The sequence below is a fragment of the Necator americanus genome, chromosome III, assembly GCF_031761385.1.
Source record: "Necator americanus strain Aroian chromosome III, whole genome shotgun sequence".
NCBI lineage: Eukaryota > Metazoa > Nematoda > Chromadorea > Rhabditida > Ancylostomatidae > Necator > Necator americanus.
The window spans coordinates 15,387,987-15,404,302 of record NC_087373.1 but is presented as its reverse complement, the minus strand read 5'-3'; the positions used below and the strand labels follow the sequence as shown (position 1 = coordinate 15,404,302).

At 37.2% G+C, this 16,316-nt stretch overlaps 1 protein-coding gene across 1 annotated transcript; it reads left to right on the top strand.

Moving 5' to 3' along the window:
* Window positions 1-2,497: 2,497 nt before the first annotated feature.
* RB195_009676 (uncharacterized protein) lies at window positions 2,498-2,965 on the top strand (the record flags this gene model as incomplete). The annotated part of the gene is made up of 1 exon (XM_064190332.1): window positions 2,498-2,965. The coding sequence occupies one exon, from the start codon at window positions 2,498-2,500 to the stop codon at window positions 2,963-2,965; it is 468 nt and encodes a 155-aa protein (XP_064047915.1).
* Window positions 2,966-16,316: the final 13,351 nt, after the last annotated feature.

The following is a 16,316-nucleotide window of genomic DNA, read 5'->3' as shown; positions in this document are numbered from 1 at the left end:
GTCAAAAGACTGCCTTGCACCGATTTCCGGATAATGTTGACCTTATGGACGGCAAAAACGACATTATAAGAAAATATAAGAAAGTAGGCGATAGTACAACAGAAGAGGAGTTAGAAGGAAAGCTCTGATGTGAACTCGTCCGGTAGTTTCCAGCCCTCCTATGCCAACTAGTCGCAAAGTAATATCATTTTTGTAATCAAAAATGAATGAGTCGCCACTTTTCCCTCTCCTCCTCTTTCCTGTTATTCCTCCCTAACTCCCTCTTCCCCTTTCTTTCTCTCAAATATTACAGTATGAGTATTTTGGCTCTGAATGCACTTATGAATTAGCATATTGTGAATGTGAGTCCTTTTATGTTTTATGGCATTTTGAAAGTGCATTATTTCGCAAGAAGGAGAAATCAGAATGAAGAGGAATGATCAAACATGTACGGAATAAAACTTGCGGTTGCCTTTGTATTCGATCGTATTCCTTTATATTATGTAACCATTACTAAGTTACGTACATAAGAAGATGTTTATTGCAGCGCTAAAGAACAAAAAAATCTTGCAAAACATTTTCCGGAGAAATTGGGAAACGCCTCATTTTCACTGATTGCTAACGTGGATAATATCACAAATAAAAAATGAACGAATAAATATTTTGAGATTGATCTTCAGTGGATTTTAAATTATTGGCTGACAGCTATTGGGCGAAGTGGAAAGTTCTGAGCACTTTTCGCTTTATTTTGACAATGGAGTGAACATACGTGCTTAGGACCAATCGATTCAGATCGAATATGCGCCGTTTTGTTCGATAACTTTTGCCCATTTTGATGGAAATTTCATAACTCCTTATTTGAAAAAGTCTTCGTCCTTATTCGCAAAAAAATTGACCACCACATTTTTTAAAGTCTCTCTTGAGCCTAGTCTTGTACCATCAAAAAATTTTTGCAAACGTTTGAGAAGGTGATAATGTGTGTTTGAGAATGTGAATGGTGCCGTCTGGACTATACAGCGGTTGCGATAGAACCACCCATTCAACCCTTCGGAGCTTCTGACGCGTTGTTAAAGATGTGTGCGGTTATCTTGATGCAACACAAGAGCTTTCCTTTCCGGACCCTTCTGGTCGATCGTCTGCTTCAGTTTGATCAGTTGCCAGTTGCTGACAGTCGATGTCCGAATTGAGTGTTTGGGCCGATGGGAGGAGCTCATAGTAGATAATCCTTTCCATTCCCTCCAAACAACAGTAAAACCTTCTTGGCCGTTAACTCAGGCTTGCAATCGTTCGGATCGGCTCAACGCGGTTGGACCATGACCAATTTCACCTTAAAATCGCCGTGTAGTATGAAGTGATGTTTACACCGTCAGACATGGCTCACTAAAGACATCCAGCAGAAACTCTCCGAACTTTTCACTTCACCTAATATAAATACTGCACAAGACAAAAAACTGCAAAGAAGCGAAACTTTGCCTACTTTCAGGTCTCACATTTGTCAAAACTAAAATATTCATTATTTATTCAAAATAAAAGTACATTTGAAAACAGCGGTTCGATTGCTTCCCAATTTTTAGCCCTAAAAATTTCATTTTGCTCGCACTCCCATGAATTCTGACGGTTTAAAACGGATTAATCAGTCCGAGACGGATTGTTAGACACAAGTTACTAGCGGTGTTGTGTCAGTAGGTCAAGGGTGTCCTTAGTACAATTTTGGCTACATTACGTTTATTATTATATTATATTATGTATACTATCGTTACAGGTAATGCAGAATCGCTGACAAGATATTGTTTAGTTAATAATATCAATAATGTCGAGCGGTAAGGAAAAAACCGTTCCTTGTAGCGTGCATTTATGGAAAAGGAAAATTAAAAGCATTTGGCTATTGCTGCGCTGCTAGAAAAAGCATTATAAAATTAGGTTTTAGATTCATTGGTTCCTATTTCTATGCTGAAAATATTCCTGGATATGTCCTATAATCAAAGAGATCTAGCAAGAAGAGAATGGCTAAGAGCATTAGACGTAAAAGTACGCACAGTGCAAGTAAATTACGACTGGATTTATTGCCTTGGGGAAAAATGAGGTCGTTGAGAAAACAAATCATGCCTACTTTCTCAGTGAGCAAATTGTTCGTTTGTGAATTTCTGGAAATCGATCTGGAATGGTGGGAAACTTGAAAATTTATTTTTTAATCCTTTCTGGACACGTGAAAAACGTAAGTGTGAAAAAGTTTCAAAAAAGTTTTAAAAGTTCCTAGTTTTTAGTTTTTTTTTAGATTTAAAAATATATTTAAAGAGATTTAATCGCTCTGCTTAATAGTTGGATGGATTTGAGTCTAGGCTGAACCTCTGCGGAGAACAGCAAAATTGTTTTATGTGGATTTTTGTAGGGATTGAATTGATTTCACAGAGTAACTTTGCGTCAGTCCACCACTTCACTGAAAATTTTCCAATGCGAATTATTTCTATTATTATTTTCAACTTTTAGTATTTGTTATTATTCTTTTCTTTTCTACCTTATGTCATCACTATTATTATTATTATTATTATTATTATTATTATTATTATTATTATTATTATTATTATTATTATTATTATTATTATTATTATTATTATTATTATTATTATTATTATTATTATTATTATTATTATTATTATTATTATTATTATTATTATTATTATTATTATTATTATTATTATTATTATTATTATTATTATTTTATTATTATTATTATTATTATTATTATTATTATTATTATTATTATTATTATTATTATTATTATTATTATTATTATTATTATTATTATTATTATTATTATTATTATTATTATTATTATTATTATTATTATTATTATTATTATTATTATTATTTATTATTATTATTATTATTATTATTATTATTATTATTATTATTATTATTATTATTATTATTATTATTATTATTATTATTATTATTATTATTATTATTATTATTACTATTATCCTAAGTGTTTCCCTGCATCAACGAAAATAGCTTTTTATTCAGAAAGATGAGACTACTATGTGGTGGCAAAAAATTACTCAGGAAATTCTCTGGAATTTTCTAGCAGGTATTCAAATATTCTTTAAAATTTTCCCCATCTATTTCTATTCCCTGTGTGGACTGGGAATGAAAGGAGACTGCCATATATTGGGCACATACAACGAAGAAAACAAAATGATGGCCTTTATGAGTGGTGATAAGGAAGCCTTATAGGCAAGAACGGGTCGAACGTTTCGACAATCTTAATGGTATGGAATTAACCAGGACCAGGGAAAAACCCAGGAGGAAATCGAGGAAGCGTTGGAAATTCCCCTCCTTTCTCGTTCTCCTTCTCGTAAAAATTGACACCTTAGAAATAAAGTGTGATAAAGGTTCACAAACCTAGTTGTGCGGTCGAAAATTTATGAGGAGGGAAAGAGACGCTACTAGCACATGGCTGAGAAATTTAATAAGACGCAAAAGTGCAGGACCAGAAGGGAATTAACGGAAAATTTGGAGGGAAGAAAAGCCAGGTTGCTTAGCCAGGGACACGCAGATAGAATCAATAATCGCCAAAAGATCTAGCTAAGGTAAGGATCAGTTGACAGAAAGAGATTGAGAGGTAGAAGGATAAGAAAGAAATCTTGGAACAGGAGAGGGCAGAGGAGAACGAAAAGGTGTCGGAGAAGAAGATTGAGGATGAGGGAAAGAAGAGGAGGGAGAAAGAAGAGGTAGGACAAGCCGGAACTGGAAATAAGTGTATACGATAAATGCTGCTAAACCAGACACGCTTCACGCTCACAGCACCAATTCATGCACAGTTCTTCTGTGAACGTCTCAGCCTCCTCATCCGGTTTAGTTACGGCTGGAAGCCGTTTTCACCTCATTTTACCGAAACAACCATCTGAACAACCAATGGACTAGCGCTGATGTTTGTAAGCAAACCTGAGTGTGAGGAAAACGTTCTCACTCAGTGACATCAACAGCAGATGTGTAAATAACCCGTCTTGAAAAGAGATGAATCGATTGCCAACAGCCAACAAATTCGGATGAAATTGTGACAATATGACATCAGATGAGCCGTCAAAGGTGCATTATGTCGTCACGGTGATGTATGTTACAGAACGATACACCCGAAAGCGGGCGGCAGCGTCAGCATTGAGGTGGATAGGACAGAAGGATCTGCGACGAGTGAGCAAAAGGGTACGTTCTTCAGATCGTCGAGCTCCGAGCGATGAAGTATGAACGAAGACATGAGCATGGCAAAATTTGCATTGTCATTTCCGTTTCTTTCGCGTGTATTTTTCACGCCTTAATGTTCATTTTATCTATTTTATCTCTTGCATATATTTGTTTTGTATGTTCCACAGTCTCCCAAACCTTCGGCTACAGAATCGATGCAAATAGGCGAAAATGCAAAAAAAAAGCTAATGAGAAACAGATAACTTCTATAATGACTGAAGAAAAAAGTGACAAACATAGCACAAACACAGCTCGAATAAAAAGTGGGAAGGAAGGAAGAACAGTTGTGGAAATGTTCTAAGCATTTACAGAGGTGGAAAATATTAGAGTACGAAAAAATTCTAACGTATTGAGAAGCAGTTAGTCATTTTAGTGGATTTAGAGGAAAATAGGCAAAACTAGTTAAAGGAGGTCCGAGAAAAACAAGAACTTTGAAAAAACTAGCATAACTTCAAGATGTGGAACAACGACAAATTATACGGATGAAAAAATAAGTCTGATACAGGATGGTGGATGGTATTTAGATGTTTTATAAGGAAGAGAGAGAATTTACAAGCGTCCTCATATTTTACGAGTTTATGAGGATTTAGAATTTAGTTATCAGGAAGAAACACTCAACAAAACGGTACTCAAAAATTAAATCTTTTCAAAAAAATCCGGATGAAAGAACGAGGGGATTACAAGAAAAAGGCTGAGGCAACACCTGAAAAGTTTACCTGACCTCCTTTTCCAGGAAATCGATGGCTGTCGCCGTGAGACGACGTCCTCCCACGCCTATCAGCACGTTTTCATCGAAATCTTTTTATTGCCTCGTCTCTAATAGTTACACTAATTTTGCAGTTCCATAGTTTTTCCATCATTTTGCCCTTTTCCTAAATTCTTCTCATATGGAGATTTGCAACATGATGATATTTTGTATAAATACTTAAATACACAAAGTATTCGATAAATGTGCTTGATGAAGCCACGGATCGTGCCATTGCTGTTTATAGTTTTTATGAGTGGAGAGGGGAGGAAGCAGTTGCGCTCAATATATCCAGAATACTTTTATCAACGAAACAGCAATCTGTACAAGATCCCCAGGTGCCATAAGCGATGTAAATGTTTCTGGATGATGAACTAAAATAAAGCAGAACAAAGTAAAATAAAAAAATACAGTAGTGTAGCTTAGGGGAATTTCTCCAAGAGAATAAATCCTCATGTAAACAGAAAATAACGAATCTCGTCATTTGATTAGAGAGCTCATATTTTATGGAAGGTAGGTGATTATGCCTGGAAGTTTCTTCTTCACAGAGGAAGGTTTGAGCAAATTTTCAAAGTTGTATTTCTTTTTTTTCAGGAAAACATGGGCATTCGAGAATGCTTTTAGGAAACTTTTGTGTTTGGACGAAATTGACGGGATTTTTGACCACGCAGAATATACACATACCTCTGTCTCTCTTTTATGGGTTTTTTTCAATCTCATTTATTTGCTACAAGACCAAAATATTAGGATTTACTGGAACAGCAAAGTGGAGTGAAAAGTCAAAGTCCAATGATTATAATTCAGGAAGATTGACCGTGTTGAAAACTGTATGGAATACATAGATCTAGAGTGTATATTAGTTTTCGCGAGAACTTTCCGTGAGAAGTGATTTCATAGTAATAGAAACTGCAAGTAAACAAAAAAAAAACAGGTATAATGCATAGTGGTAGAAGTAAGCGCCTGTAGTAATACTATCAATTCATTGGAAAAATATTCTCCTCGGTAAAGAGTTAATGGAGATTGCTGTTTTCCAAGAATCGTTGCAAAGATAGCCACAAGCGTCTTGAAGTAGCTCATAAAAACATGGAACAGGTGTTAGAGCATGTTTATTGCGAAAGCTGCTGCTAAGTGACTTGTTACCATCTTCTTGAAAATAAACAAGTAGACAAGGTCATTACGGAGCGAACAGAGGTTACTTTTCATCGACAACTCGCTCACATGTTGGCCGGTCCTGTTTTGTTTAAGGAGAGCCCCGCAAGGCGTGAAGGACGGTGTCGTCAGGTTTGTTCAACTTCTCTTTTCGCAGCGGTGATTTAACGGAAATGTGAAGTTTTACAATCGCGAAGAATTGCGAGTAATTCGACGTAAATGCGCAAATTTCGCAGATTCCATAATTGTTACGTGTTTGTTACCGTATCTGCGTAAGGTCCTGTTTGTTACGAGAACCATAAGAGAGAGCCAATTAACGTTTTTTGTTACGTAGATATTAGTCGTAAAAGTGTTTAGAGCAACGTAGGTTATTAACGAAAATGGGATTGGTCGTCGTAGATATGGATGGGTTCGATCGGTTGTATTTGATCGGAATGAGATGCGCGGCGAAGGAAATCGCTGCTGCGAGAGCGTTCATTGAGGAAAACCCCAAATAAATCTAGGAACAATTAGTCTAAATTGATTTTTTCCCAGACATTTCCATTAGTGACAGGTTTTCGGATGTTTTTCTCTTGCTTTTTATTATCTTATCTCGAGAAGAAAGTGTGCTGTAAACTTGTTTCATGTTCTTAACAACTGCTGTCAGTAATAGAAAATCATTTTGTAGACTAATGGGCGAAGGAAATGTCACAGGAAAGAAAAAAGCGATCAAAAAAAGTGTACGAACGCTTTCCACTGACTCATTTCGTATAGATTTTGTTCACTATTTTTTTTTCTTGTATTTTCCATAATTCAATATTTTTTGCGTCTTTCTTTCTGTTGTATTTTTAAACTTTTTTCTCCTCCTCTATGAAGGCGTAAGCAAAGCTGCTTGCAGTTGCTTTGGCTTTTCGTTTTCGATTTACAGCACACCTTCTTTTTCTGGAACAGGTGAGCAATCAAGAAGGTACATCATCATCCCCACAATTAGTGGCTACTCTCCTGGAATTATTTGCTTCATTCCCACCTTCCGCTAGATTAACCACAAAAATTAGCTAACGGTGGCATGAGAACAGCATCGTAGGAGATTGGATCGGACAAAGAAAACGTATTCAAAGTGTACGTGTGAAGGGAAACGTTTTATATGGAGTTGAAGATGAGGAAGATATTACCTCAATAAAAAAGATGATGAAAAAATAAATCTATGCATTGTAAAAGGATTCTTTAGCATAGAAAAAGCACACTCTAGGAGAATATTATTTATTTATCTACTTGTTTGTTCACTTAAAGATAACGTATCGCGAAATTGACGATATTTGAATTTCTCCTCGGGAAGTTAAGATTGTGTTCGTAGATCACAAGTACGATCACGCCTAGTTTCCCTGATTGTCCTGGAAAACGGCGTCGAAGTAGTCTTTGGCGACCGAATTTTCCTACGAGACACGAACGGACGTGCTGAATCTACGATCGCAGGCGCGCGCGCTGCTTCTGTCAGCGAGCGGATAATCAAAGGGTTGCTGACACTGTCTCTTCCGTTATGCGTCATGTACGGTGCATCTCAGGAAAATTCCATTGTCAAGGCCATTTCCTACATCGCCTTCCTGGACAAATAGGAGGAATTGAGCGTGATTGCGCCCAGAGTCATAATCTACACCATTAATAATTAGTCATAATTAGTAATATTAATAGTCATAATTCTACGTTTTCGCGGTGAGACTCCAACGTCGTCAATTTTGTGGTATGCCACTATTGAGCAAGGATTGTGTGAGAATAGACGGCGCGTGATGAATGGACATATTATGATGGGTGCACTTGCGGTATGCATGCACTTGATGCTACTGATGGTGTCTCGCGTACCAAGCGAGCAGATCCACAACCCCATCTCGGACATCATCACAACGACTGTTGGAGGTGCTGAGTGTGCCAATTATAAACGAAAATAACTTAGAAAAAGAGAAGCACGAACGAATAAAAGCCTTTGAGGAAGAATTGTTATCTTCAGATTTAAAATCGTTTTGAGAAAGTGTAGGAAAACAGAAAATTTGTCCCAATATTTCCATTATAGATTTTCATCCAAAGATTCACAATAATCTTAACAGTGCAAGAACATAAACAATAATATTGTGAGTTCAAGCCTAAAACACAAACACAGGTGGAGAAAAATTAGACGACCAGAGAAAAAAGGAGAAATCTTGAACAACTCTGACAAATACACAGTCGTGACTTAAATGAACTGAGGCCATCTCAATCACAATACGGTTTACTTTAACCAAAGCCTACGTTTAAGGGTGATTTGGTTAGAAACATGGTTCATCGATCGCACAGGTTATCAACAGAGAAACGAAATGTTTTCTGAGTGCTACACGATGGTTGCTGTTGTTGTTTTTTTTTGTTGACAATTGTTGCCCACAAACGTTTTTTCACCTCACGTTTCTCGGATAGCTATCATCTAGGAGCACCTTGCTTATATCTTTTTCCATAACCTTCTCTGCTTGGATTCAAAACGCTCAGAAATTTCCATTATTTTCTATCACTTATTATTTATTTATTATTTCAGAATAATTTGGTTTAACACAGTTGCGTCGTTCACGATGTTTTGATGCAGTAACAGGAAATCAAATATACGAAAATATATGAGATAAGTATATAAATTCCACTAACTACGAGGAGCGAAGGATAGACGGATCCGCAAAAGCTAACCTCAATTAATCGCCGTTATGGTGAGGCATCAAAAATAGCCATTATTTGCTGATTTGAACGTTCGTAACCGTGATTTTCGGCTAACGCGTCGCGACCATCGCATAAAATTGAAGGACATAGGAAACACGTGCGAACGACCTGATCGCACACATAAATGCTTGGCCCCGATTCGAGAACGGCTGAGCTGTCGTGGGAGGAAATGAAGAAATGCGCACGCATTCAAGGAGGTTCTATTTTGACGGAAATGTGGCCGTGTTGACCATTTTACTAAATACAAAATCGCTTATATTAGAAGATGAGGTACGATGTCAAAGGAGAATTTCAAAAAAAAAACCTCGAAAAATTTCTTACCCCAGATTACAAATTTTAACTTTTTCATAATAAAAGTGCTTTCAACTAACTTTAATCATTGGATTTTGCCGTCAAAAGACCTGAGCCTTTTCAATTAATTAATTGTTTCAATTTCAATCAATTAATTGTTTTGCTTGAAACAACAAATACAGTTAGAATTATTAAAAAGTGGTTGAATTTTCAAAATTTTTTCGGTTTTCCCCTACTTCAATTGACGGATTTTGCATTTCGAATAAATTCAATTCTCTGATATTTTTATTTCTATTCATAGCAACAGATGTCATTGAAACAGAAGTCAAAAATAGTTGAACTTTTTTCTCCTGAAATATTATTATTTTCAGGACCCATTCTACGTGTAGATCCCGTGGTAGGTTAAGATTTTTAGCCCACACTGGTCTTCTCACTAATTAAACACTAACTCGAAAGCAACACTATTTAAACCCCTCGATCCATAATAGAAGAATTTTAATATGTTTTTTCTGCAAACATACACGTTAGACAAACACTTTGAAAACTCGATGCATCGGAACATTTCGAATGAGACCATACTAATAGGCAACAGATTCAACGTAAACAAAAAGTATACGGTAAATCGCTCTGTTAGGGAATTATACGCATTATTTCCCAAACGATTATTCCCATTTCCAGACAATCGATTAATTCGCCTCAGTTAACCTTATTTTTCTAGCCCATTAGACCACTATGTGGTTGAGCAATTAATAAATTCACTTTTTCTCTCAGAAAAAAATGAAAATTCTCTTCTCCATGCACGAATAAGTGCCCTGCTGAGGCCAAAAATTTTGAAGGGAAGGAAATTTGAGATCTGCTCACTGAGATCAGTGAAGATGCAGTGACGTTGTGAAAGTTCACCTGCGTTGACTTCTGTGACAGGGTAAGTTCCAGCAAAATTTCCCTATTCTATTTCAATTCTTCTTTCTTTTTTCTTTGTGCCTGCTTTGCGCTTTGCGCTTTTCTGGATGTCCTTAAATGCGCATTTCTAATGTCTGCTCTTTTGTGGCGCCAGCGATAAATTTCCTAAAATGATGTGAACATGTGATATTCAGCTCATACAGAATATTATTCGTCATACATGGTGGGAATTGGCGAAGTTCGTTGTGGGAGTAGTTGAAAACTTTTACCATAACTTGATTAAAGGATATTCATTTCATTGCATTTGCATGCATGCAAATGAGATATACAGAGAGGATTCCGGAAGCAATGACTTTTTCAAATAATTTTCTTTCCTCCTTCCTAACCAGCCTGGAAACAATTTTCCGACTCCTGTGGCTTGGTTGGCATTGGGCGATTTCGAACTATCGAACGAAAAGGTGACCTATTACCACGGCGCTACATCAACTCTACAACAATGCCTTAGAGTGATTAGGAACGTAGAAGCGTACAACAGGTGCGCATTATTACCAAAATGCGATGCTGAAGAGGGAAAACGCAGCCTAAATTCTATGGAGAAGCATCGCAACGAGCATTTGATAATATTTACTTCCAATGCCTAGTTTTTAATCCGTATAATAGTTTTTGCAACAGTTTTCCAATTAAATAAATGCACAAATAAATCATTTGTTACTGCTGTCGCGATCCTTTTAATTATTGGCTTGGTTTTTCTGGATTTATGATCTGCTAATTTCTTGTCCAAAATTGGAAGAAAGAATCGGTTATTGGTACTGTTTTTTCCTTACCAGGAACACATAGTTCTAAATGGTATTTTTCCCAGCTGAGCTCAGGGAAACGCTCGGTCCAATGAAAAAGGCAATTGGTCGCAGTACAATAAAATGTACGTAAAGCTCTCCTTGATCTATGCGACTACTCAACTTCGTTATGAGCGCGTTTCATGGTTCAGCGGAAGTCGTTTTACTAGCGGAGTCTGTTTCTTAAACCAAAAATTCTGGGATTAATAATCTCTAATATCTAATACTTCTCACTTTTATTCACATTTCAAACAATCCTATTAGAACGGAGAAGCACAAAGAAGTGCTGATACGCTCTGACCTTCCTAACATTCTAAACTACATCCATGAGTGCGGTCTTGTCATAGAAGAATGTAATATTCCGTTATATGGAGAAGAAAGACCTCTTGGACTGGATTAGGGAGCACAGCATGGTATTAAAAGTGGGTGGCAAACAGCGACGGCTTACAATATCCCCGGTCTCCGCAAGGATGAAAAAGGGATTTAGGAGTTTTACCATCTTAATCAAAGAATACGTGGTCGGAACAGGATCTTAGTACAGTATCAATAAGTTAGGATAAAATCAATCCTCATATTTTGCTTTATTTTTGTCAATTCGACTAAAGTACTGCAACTCTCATAACTTTTCTGCGCTTTAGATGACACATCACACGTTGTATGAAATAGATGAATCAATATCTGCTTGTCCTGGACATCCGAAACAACCAGAACGTAAAGGGTTTTATGAAGGGAAGAACATGAAGGGAAGAATCACACGAGAGCAGGCATGAATTATTCTGAAAGAAAGAAGTCCAATAGACAAGGTTTGAAATCTTCAGTTTTTCTAAGCAGCAGAAAAAAAAATCAGAATCGAGATTACAACCGGATAATCGCCTTCAATCCATAAGCGAGGGCTAAAAGAACATGCATAGGCAGCAACATTTGAATCCGCAACGAAAAGTGCGTTTTCAGTGTTTTCTTAGCAAATTGAGCTCGTAACTCAACACAGAGGTTGAGTTAAGCATGCAGGTACGGGTTTGGCGAGCTTTTTCCCGGATGAATTGGTTGAGTTGAGCGTTTAGGTGAATGTTTTGCAGCTTATAATATCAGTCATCGCTTCGAACAACAGCTCCGATTGGTACAGCTGCGGTAAAAACCCGCAATCGTTAGCTATGTTTGATTAAGAGATTTAGAATTTTTGACAGGGACTTATGAAACGCTGAAAAGTACAGTAACATGTGCGGAAATAGTTGATTTTTGGTCAGAGTCAGAGAATACAGGAACATTTTTCTGAATCGTTTTGAAATTCAGCGTGTAACAGCCATCGTTCCGGACAATATGTAGCTCCGATTGGTACAGCTGTCAGGTTGAGTTGTCCGCCTTTAATGTACCTTAGATTTTGAATCTTTATAAATTTCAACAATTGTGCGAATTAGAAATAATAAAGCATGGCAGAATACTGAAATTGAAGGCATCCATCACTATTTTGTTAATCTTCTTGACTCAGTGAGAAGTAAAAAATGTGTACTTTTAGTAGATCGTAAGCATGGTATCTAAAATCTGGTATCTGGTAAAATGTGGTAAAAAAGTTGAGCGCGAAATACCTACATGTGCGAGTTCCCCTAATTTCTTCAATACATGGTTTTTCTAGCAAAAACAAGTACTGTTTCAATCGAAAGGAACAATTCTCACTACTTTTTCAGTGCCAATCCACTTTTCGTGAATCGTTAATGATTCCTTAGTCAATGGCTGAAATACCACAAGAAAAGTTGAGTACTTACTTACTGAATAGTTCTGAGAAACATCTTAAAGTAATGTGGCACACAATTCAGTGAGAACATAACAGAAATTCTGAAATAAAAGAAATAAAAAAGCAAAGAAAAAACCGGTGCGCTCTATGTATGTTTTCTCTAGAATTTCCGTACTGTGAGCGATTTTACCGGAAAAGATCATCAAAAGGTAGTTGCAGTTCGCGAAAGATTACTTGGAAACAAGGATGAAAGTGACACTTTATCGGCGGAAAAACTTCCTTTAAATGCATGAAACACTCATCTGTTTGAACAATTTTGCAGCAACTCTTTGTAACGTGGTGAAGAAAAAAAATGGTGACAGATGAAAGCAGGATTGATCAAAAGAAACGGGCAGTGGAAAAGCAATCGTTCGTTAAAAATTTTGTTAGGAATTACCATAAATAAAATGAAATAAAATTCAAAAAGTGCCATAAAATGCTTTATAAAAGGATATTTCAATAAATAAAAGAAACGTAGGTAAATGGAGAATTTTTAGTTACTTATACTATTTAAGTGTTATGCCTTCTTAAAGACTTCTCGAACTTTTTAAATGGTCAATCCCAAATATATAGTGGTAAAAAATGCAGTAATAATAGAGACAGAGATCAAAAGGACTACAAATCACAAATGAAATCAAAAGAAAAGCCCAGAAAATTTTCTTGAAACTGAAAAGTTATTAGAAAGCTCAATTTAGAATTGAACAGATGAGAATTGGGGAATTACATGAATAACTCGGCAATAATAGGTAAAGTAAAAAGAATAGCTGAAGTGAATAGTGGACGAGAAAGAAAATTTGCAGGAGAAACTTCGACAAAGTGCTTGGTTCATGACTGATGAGAAACGAGTAAAAAGGAATGATAGACAAAGTACATGTTTGCTTTTTTCTCACGATTTATCGAACAACACGTCGCCTGACACGGTCGACGAGGAAATTATTCACACATATCATCCGCATCGAATGGAGTTTTCGTCGCTCGAAACCCATGAAACCACCACCTCCAGCCATAGAAACAGGCTGATAATCTAATTAGATCACACTCTCCCGGTGGCAATGGATCTGGCTGGCGAGGAGCTCCAGCGCTTGCGTCCCCATTAAACGGCTGAGATCATCTCTCAAATGAGCGCAACTGTTGTTAGTTGTGGTGTGTTGAGGTTAGGATCCAGAGAACGTCGTCAAAGCTAATGAGTCTCATGATCCTCAGGCGAGAATTGGATGCGGTTGGCGTATTTCTTTCGCCTTCGTGTCGGCTATGTACAAATGAGATTAAGCGGACATGCGCGAGTGGTTAACGGTAACGGCGATGAACGCCGGGAGAAATGCGATGCGAATTGAACTTAGTCACCGAAAACAGTTTGTGGTGATGGTATGTTGATGGTTTGATGTGAAAACGGAACGAAGAGGAGTTTCAATCGATCGCTGACGAGAGAATCGCAGGGTACGAGTTCCACACACTGGAACTGGTATGTGTTTACAGACCCGCGGGGAACATTTGATTGGTTCGAAGAAGGATAAAAAAGAGCAGAAATGTACAGAAATCCCATAGAACCCATTCCACGGGCGGGGAAGGCGATCACTCGGCCTCGGGAATATCAGCGACGGCAGATGTATCACTATCAGCGATGCATGCGTGCGCACCTACGATTCACGCAGCGATCCGTACGCGGTGATAGCGAACATCAAATCGTCGCTGCGCTCTGGAATCGTTCCTCGGATACGCGCGCATCGGATCTGCGTCGTGCGTTACAGTTGACTTCAAAACCATTCAATTTGAAAAAAAAAACAAAAAAGACAATCTTGTTACATACGTAACCGTAGTAATTGCTCCAAACCCATACCCATATGTGATCGATGTGAAATCGTTCCGTTGTCGCGTACACTTTCGAAAATGTCCAGGACACGAAAATCAAGGAACACGGGAAACGAATTAGATTCAAAACAACTCTTTCTGTTTAAACCGCAGCAACAACAACACATTCCAGAAGTTTCCATCAAGTCAATAATTCTAAGGAAATAATTGCCAACTTATCATTTTCCTGAACAGCTGCTAATATCATTTCTTCCAAGAAACTTAAGGTTAAAAGGTTTTAAAATATTTCAAACAGCATTGATTTTTCATTACAAATCCTTATTTTGCAGAAATTTTATCACTTGAATCACAATCAGTTTTGCATATCCATTATTGGTAGAAGTACCGAAAAATACGTATTGAATCAGGGCTTTAAATCTTCTCAAAAAAAATAGATGCTTCAGCCGCCCGCAGCATAAAAAGGGTTTCTCTGCGAAGCTGTTAACCATTTATCATGTGGTGCTTCGTCTGCCGCTCCAGGACATCGTTTTTTCTCTCTCCAGCAATCGATCAATTTCACCATACACGACATTTTATTAGGAAGGATTCGGATTTTCACGACGTCCTCTTTGGACACACTAATATTGGTGGATATGGGGTGAAAAATGAGCAGTCCGATGAATTTGCTGTTCGGGGAGTCATTTTTTCCGTAATCCTCTTTCATAAAAAAGGAGTAGTGGTAACAGGAGAACCGAAGAGAAGGCTTGATGTGTTTTTAGGAGAAATAATTATATTGAAAAAAATTTGGCTCAGTGTATATCCAAAAAGAGCATTTTTTTCTGATAGCCACGAAAATATTTCTTCTCTTTTCTCTCCTTAGAAGGACCCTAAAAATTAGTCTTTTCTGACAAGAATCATCGTAGTGATAAGAAATTTGAAGTGGTCCAACTCAATGGTACCCGAAAATATTGAAAATGCGTCGCTGTTCGTTACCACACAAGGACAGTTTGAATACTGTAGTGAACTGTTATCTCTGATGCACATTTTCTGAGACAAGTTACAGTTTTGGTCAACTTCAGAGAAAAGAAACTAAAACTTGTTTTTGTCAATATGAAGATTGAAATTTGCTTCGATTGATCCCCGAGTCGTAATTTTTTAACAGCATTCCAGTTTATACGCTTTCGCTGTCTTCAACGACAAGATTAATTCCCATACATTAATGAAAAACAAAAAAAAAAGACGAGCAATGTGTTAAAAAAATAAATCATCACGCAGAATTTAACAAGTCATTAAGATTTCAGAACACTATGTAGTGTACTCAATTCGATGACTTCTTTAGAGAAAATCTTGAAATTAATTAATTCAATTGATTCAATATCTGTTAATAGAATGAATCTAATTTGAGTACTCGTGCGAAAGCTGGAAAACATGCGTAAAACAGGAGAGTGTTCATTGAAAGGGAAAACTTTGATGTAAAGCAAACAAAACTTGTTCTTAGAAAGTGAAAGGCGGCCCGAAATTTCTTCAATCCAACCTGTCAACCACTAAATCGTCGCCTTAATTTTACGAACAGTTTATTGCCGACGCGGACCGGTTCTTCAAAAGAAGAACCCGCTAGCGGAGATAAGATTACATCGACAGTGACGCGATTGTTACCGCGGCAGAGACGACGGTTCAAATAAACAACGATTATAGAGTAATAAGTAAGTAATTTAATTCCAAAGCATAACGCTCCGGGAAGGCAAGGAGGACAAAATACGAGCGCACACTGGCGCGTGCGCGAAACTCGACGACCGAAACGAATCGTGTGAGCAATTGAGATGTTTTTGTTGGCACAATTATATGATGAAGTGCTGCAACATTGTGTCGTACAAAGTTGTCGAGAAACTGGTTCCGACCGGCTGGCTGGGAG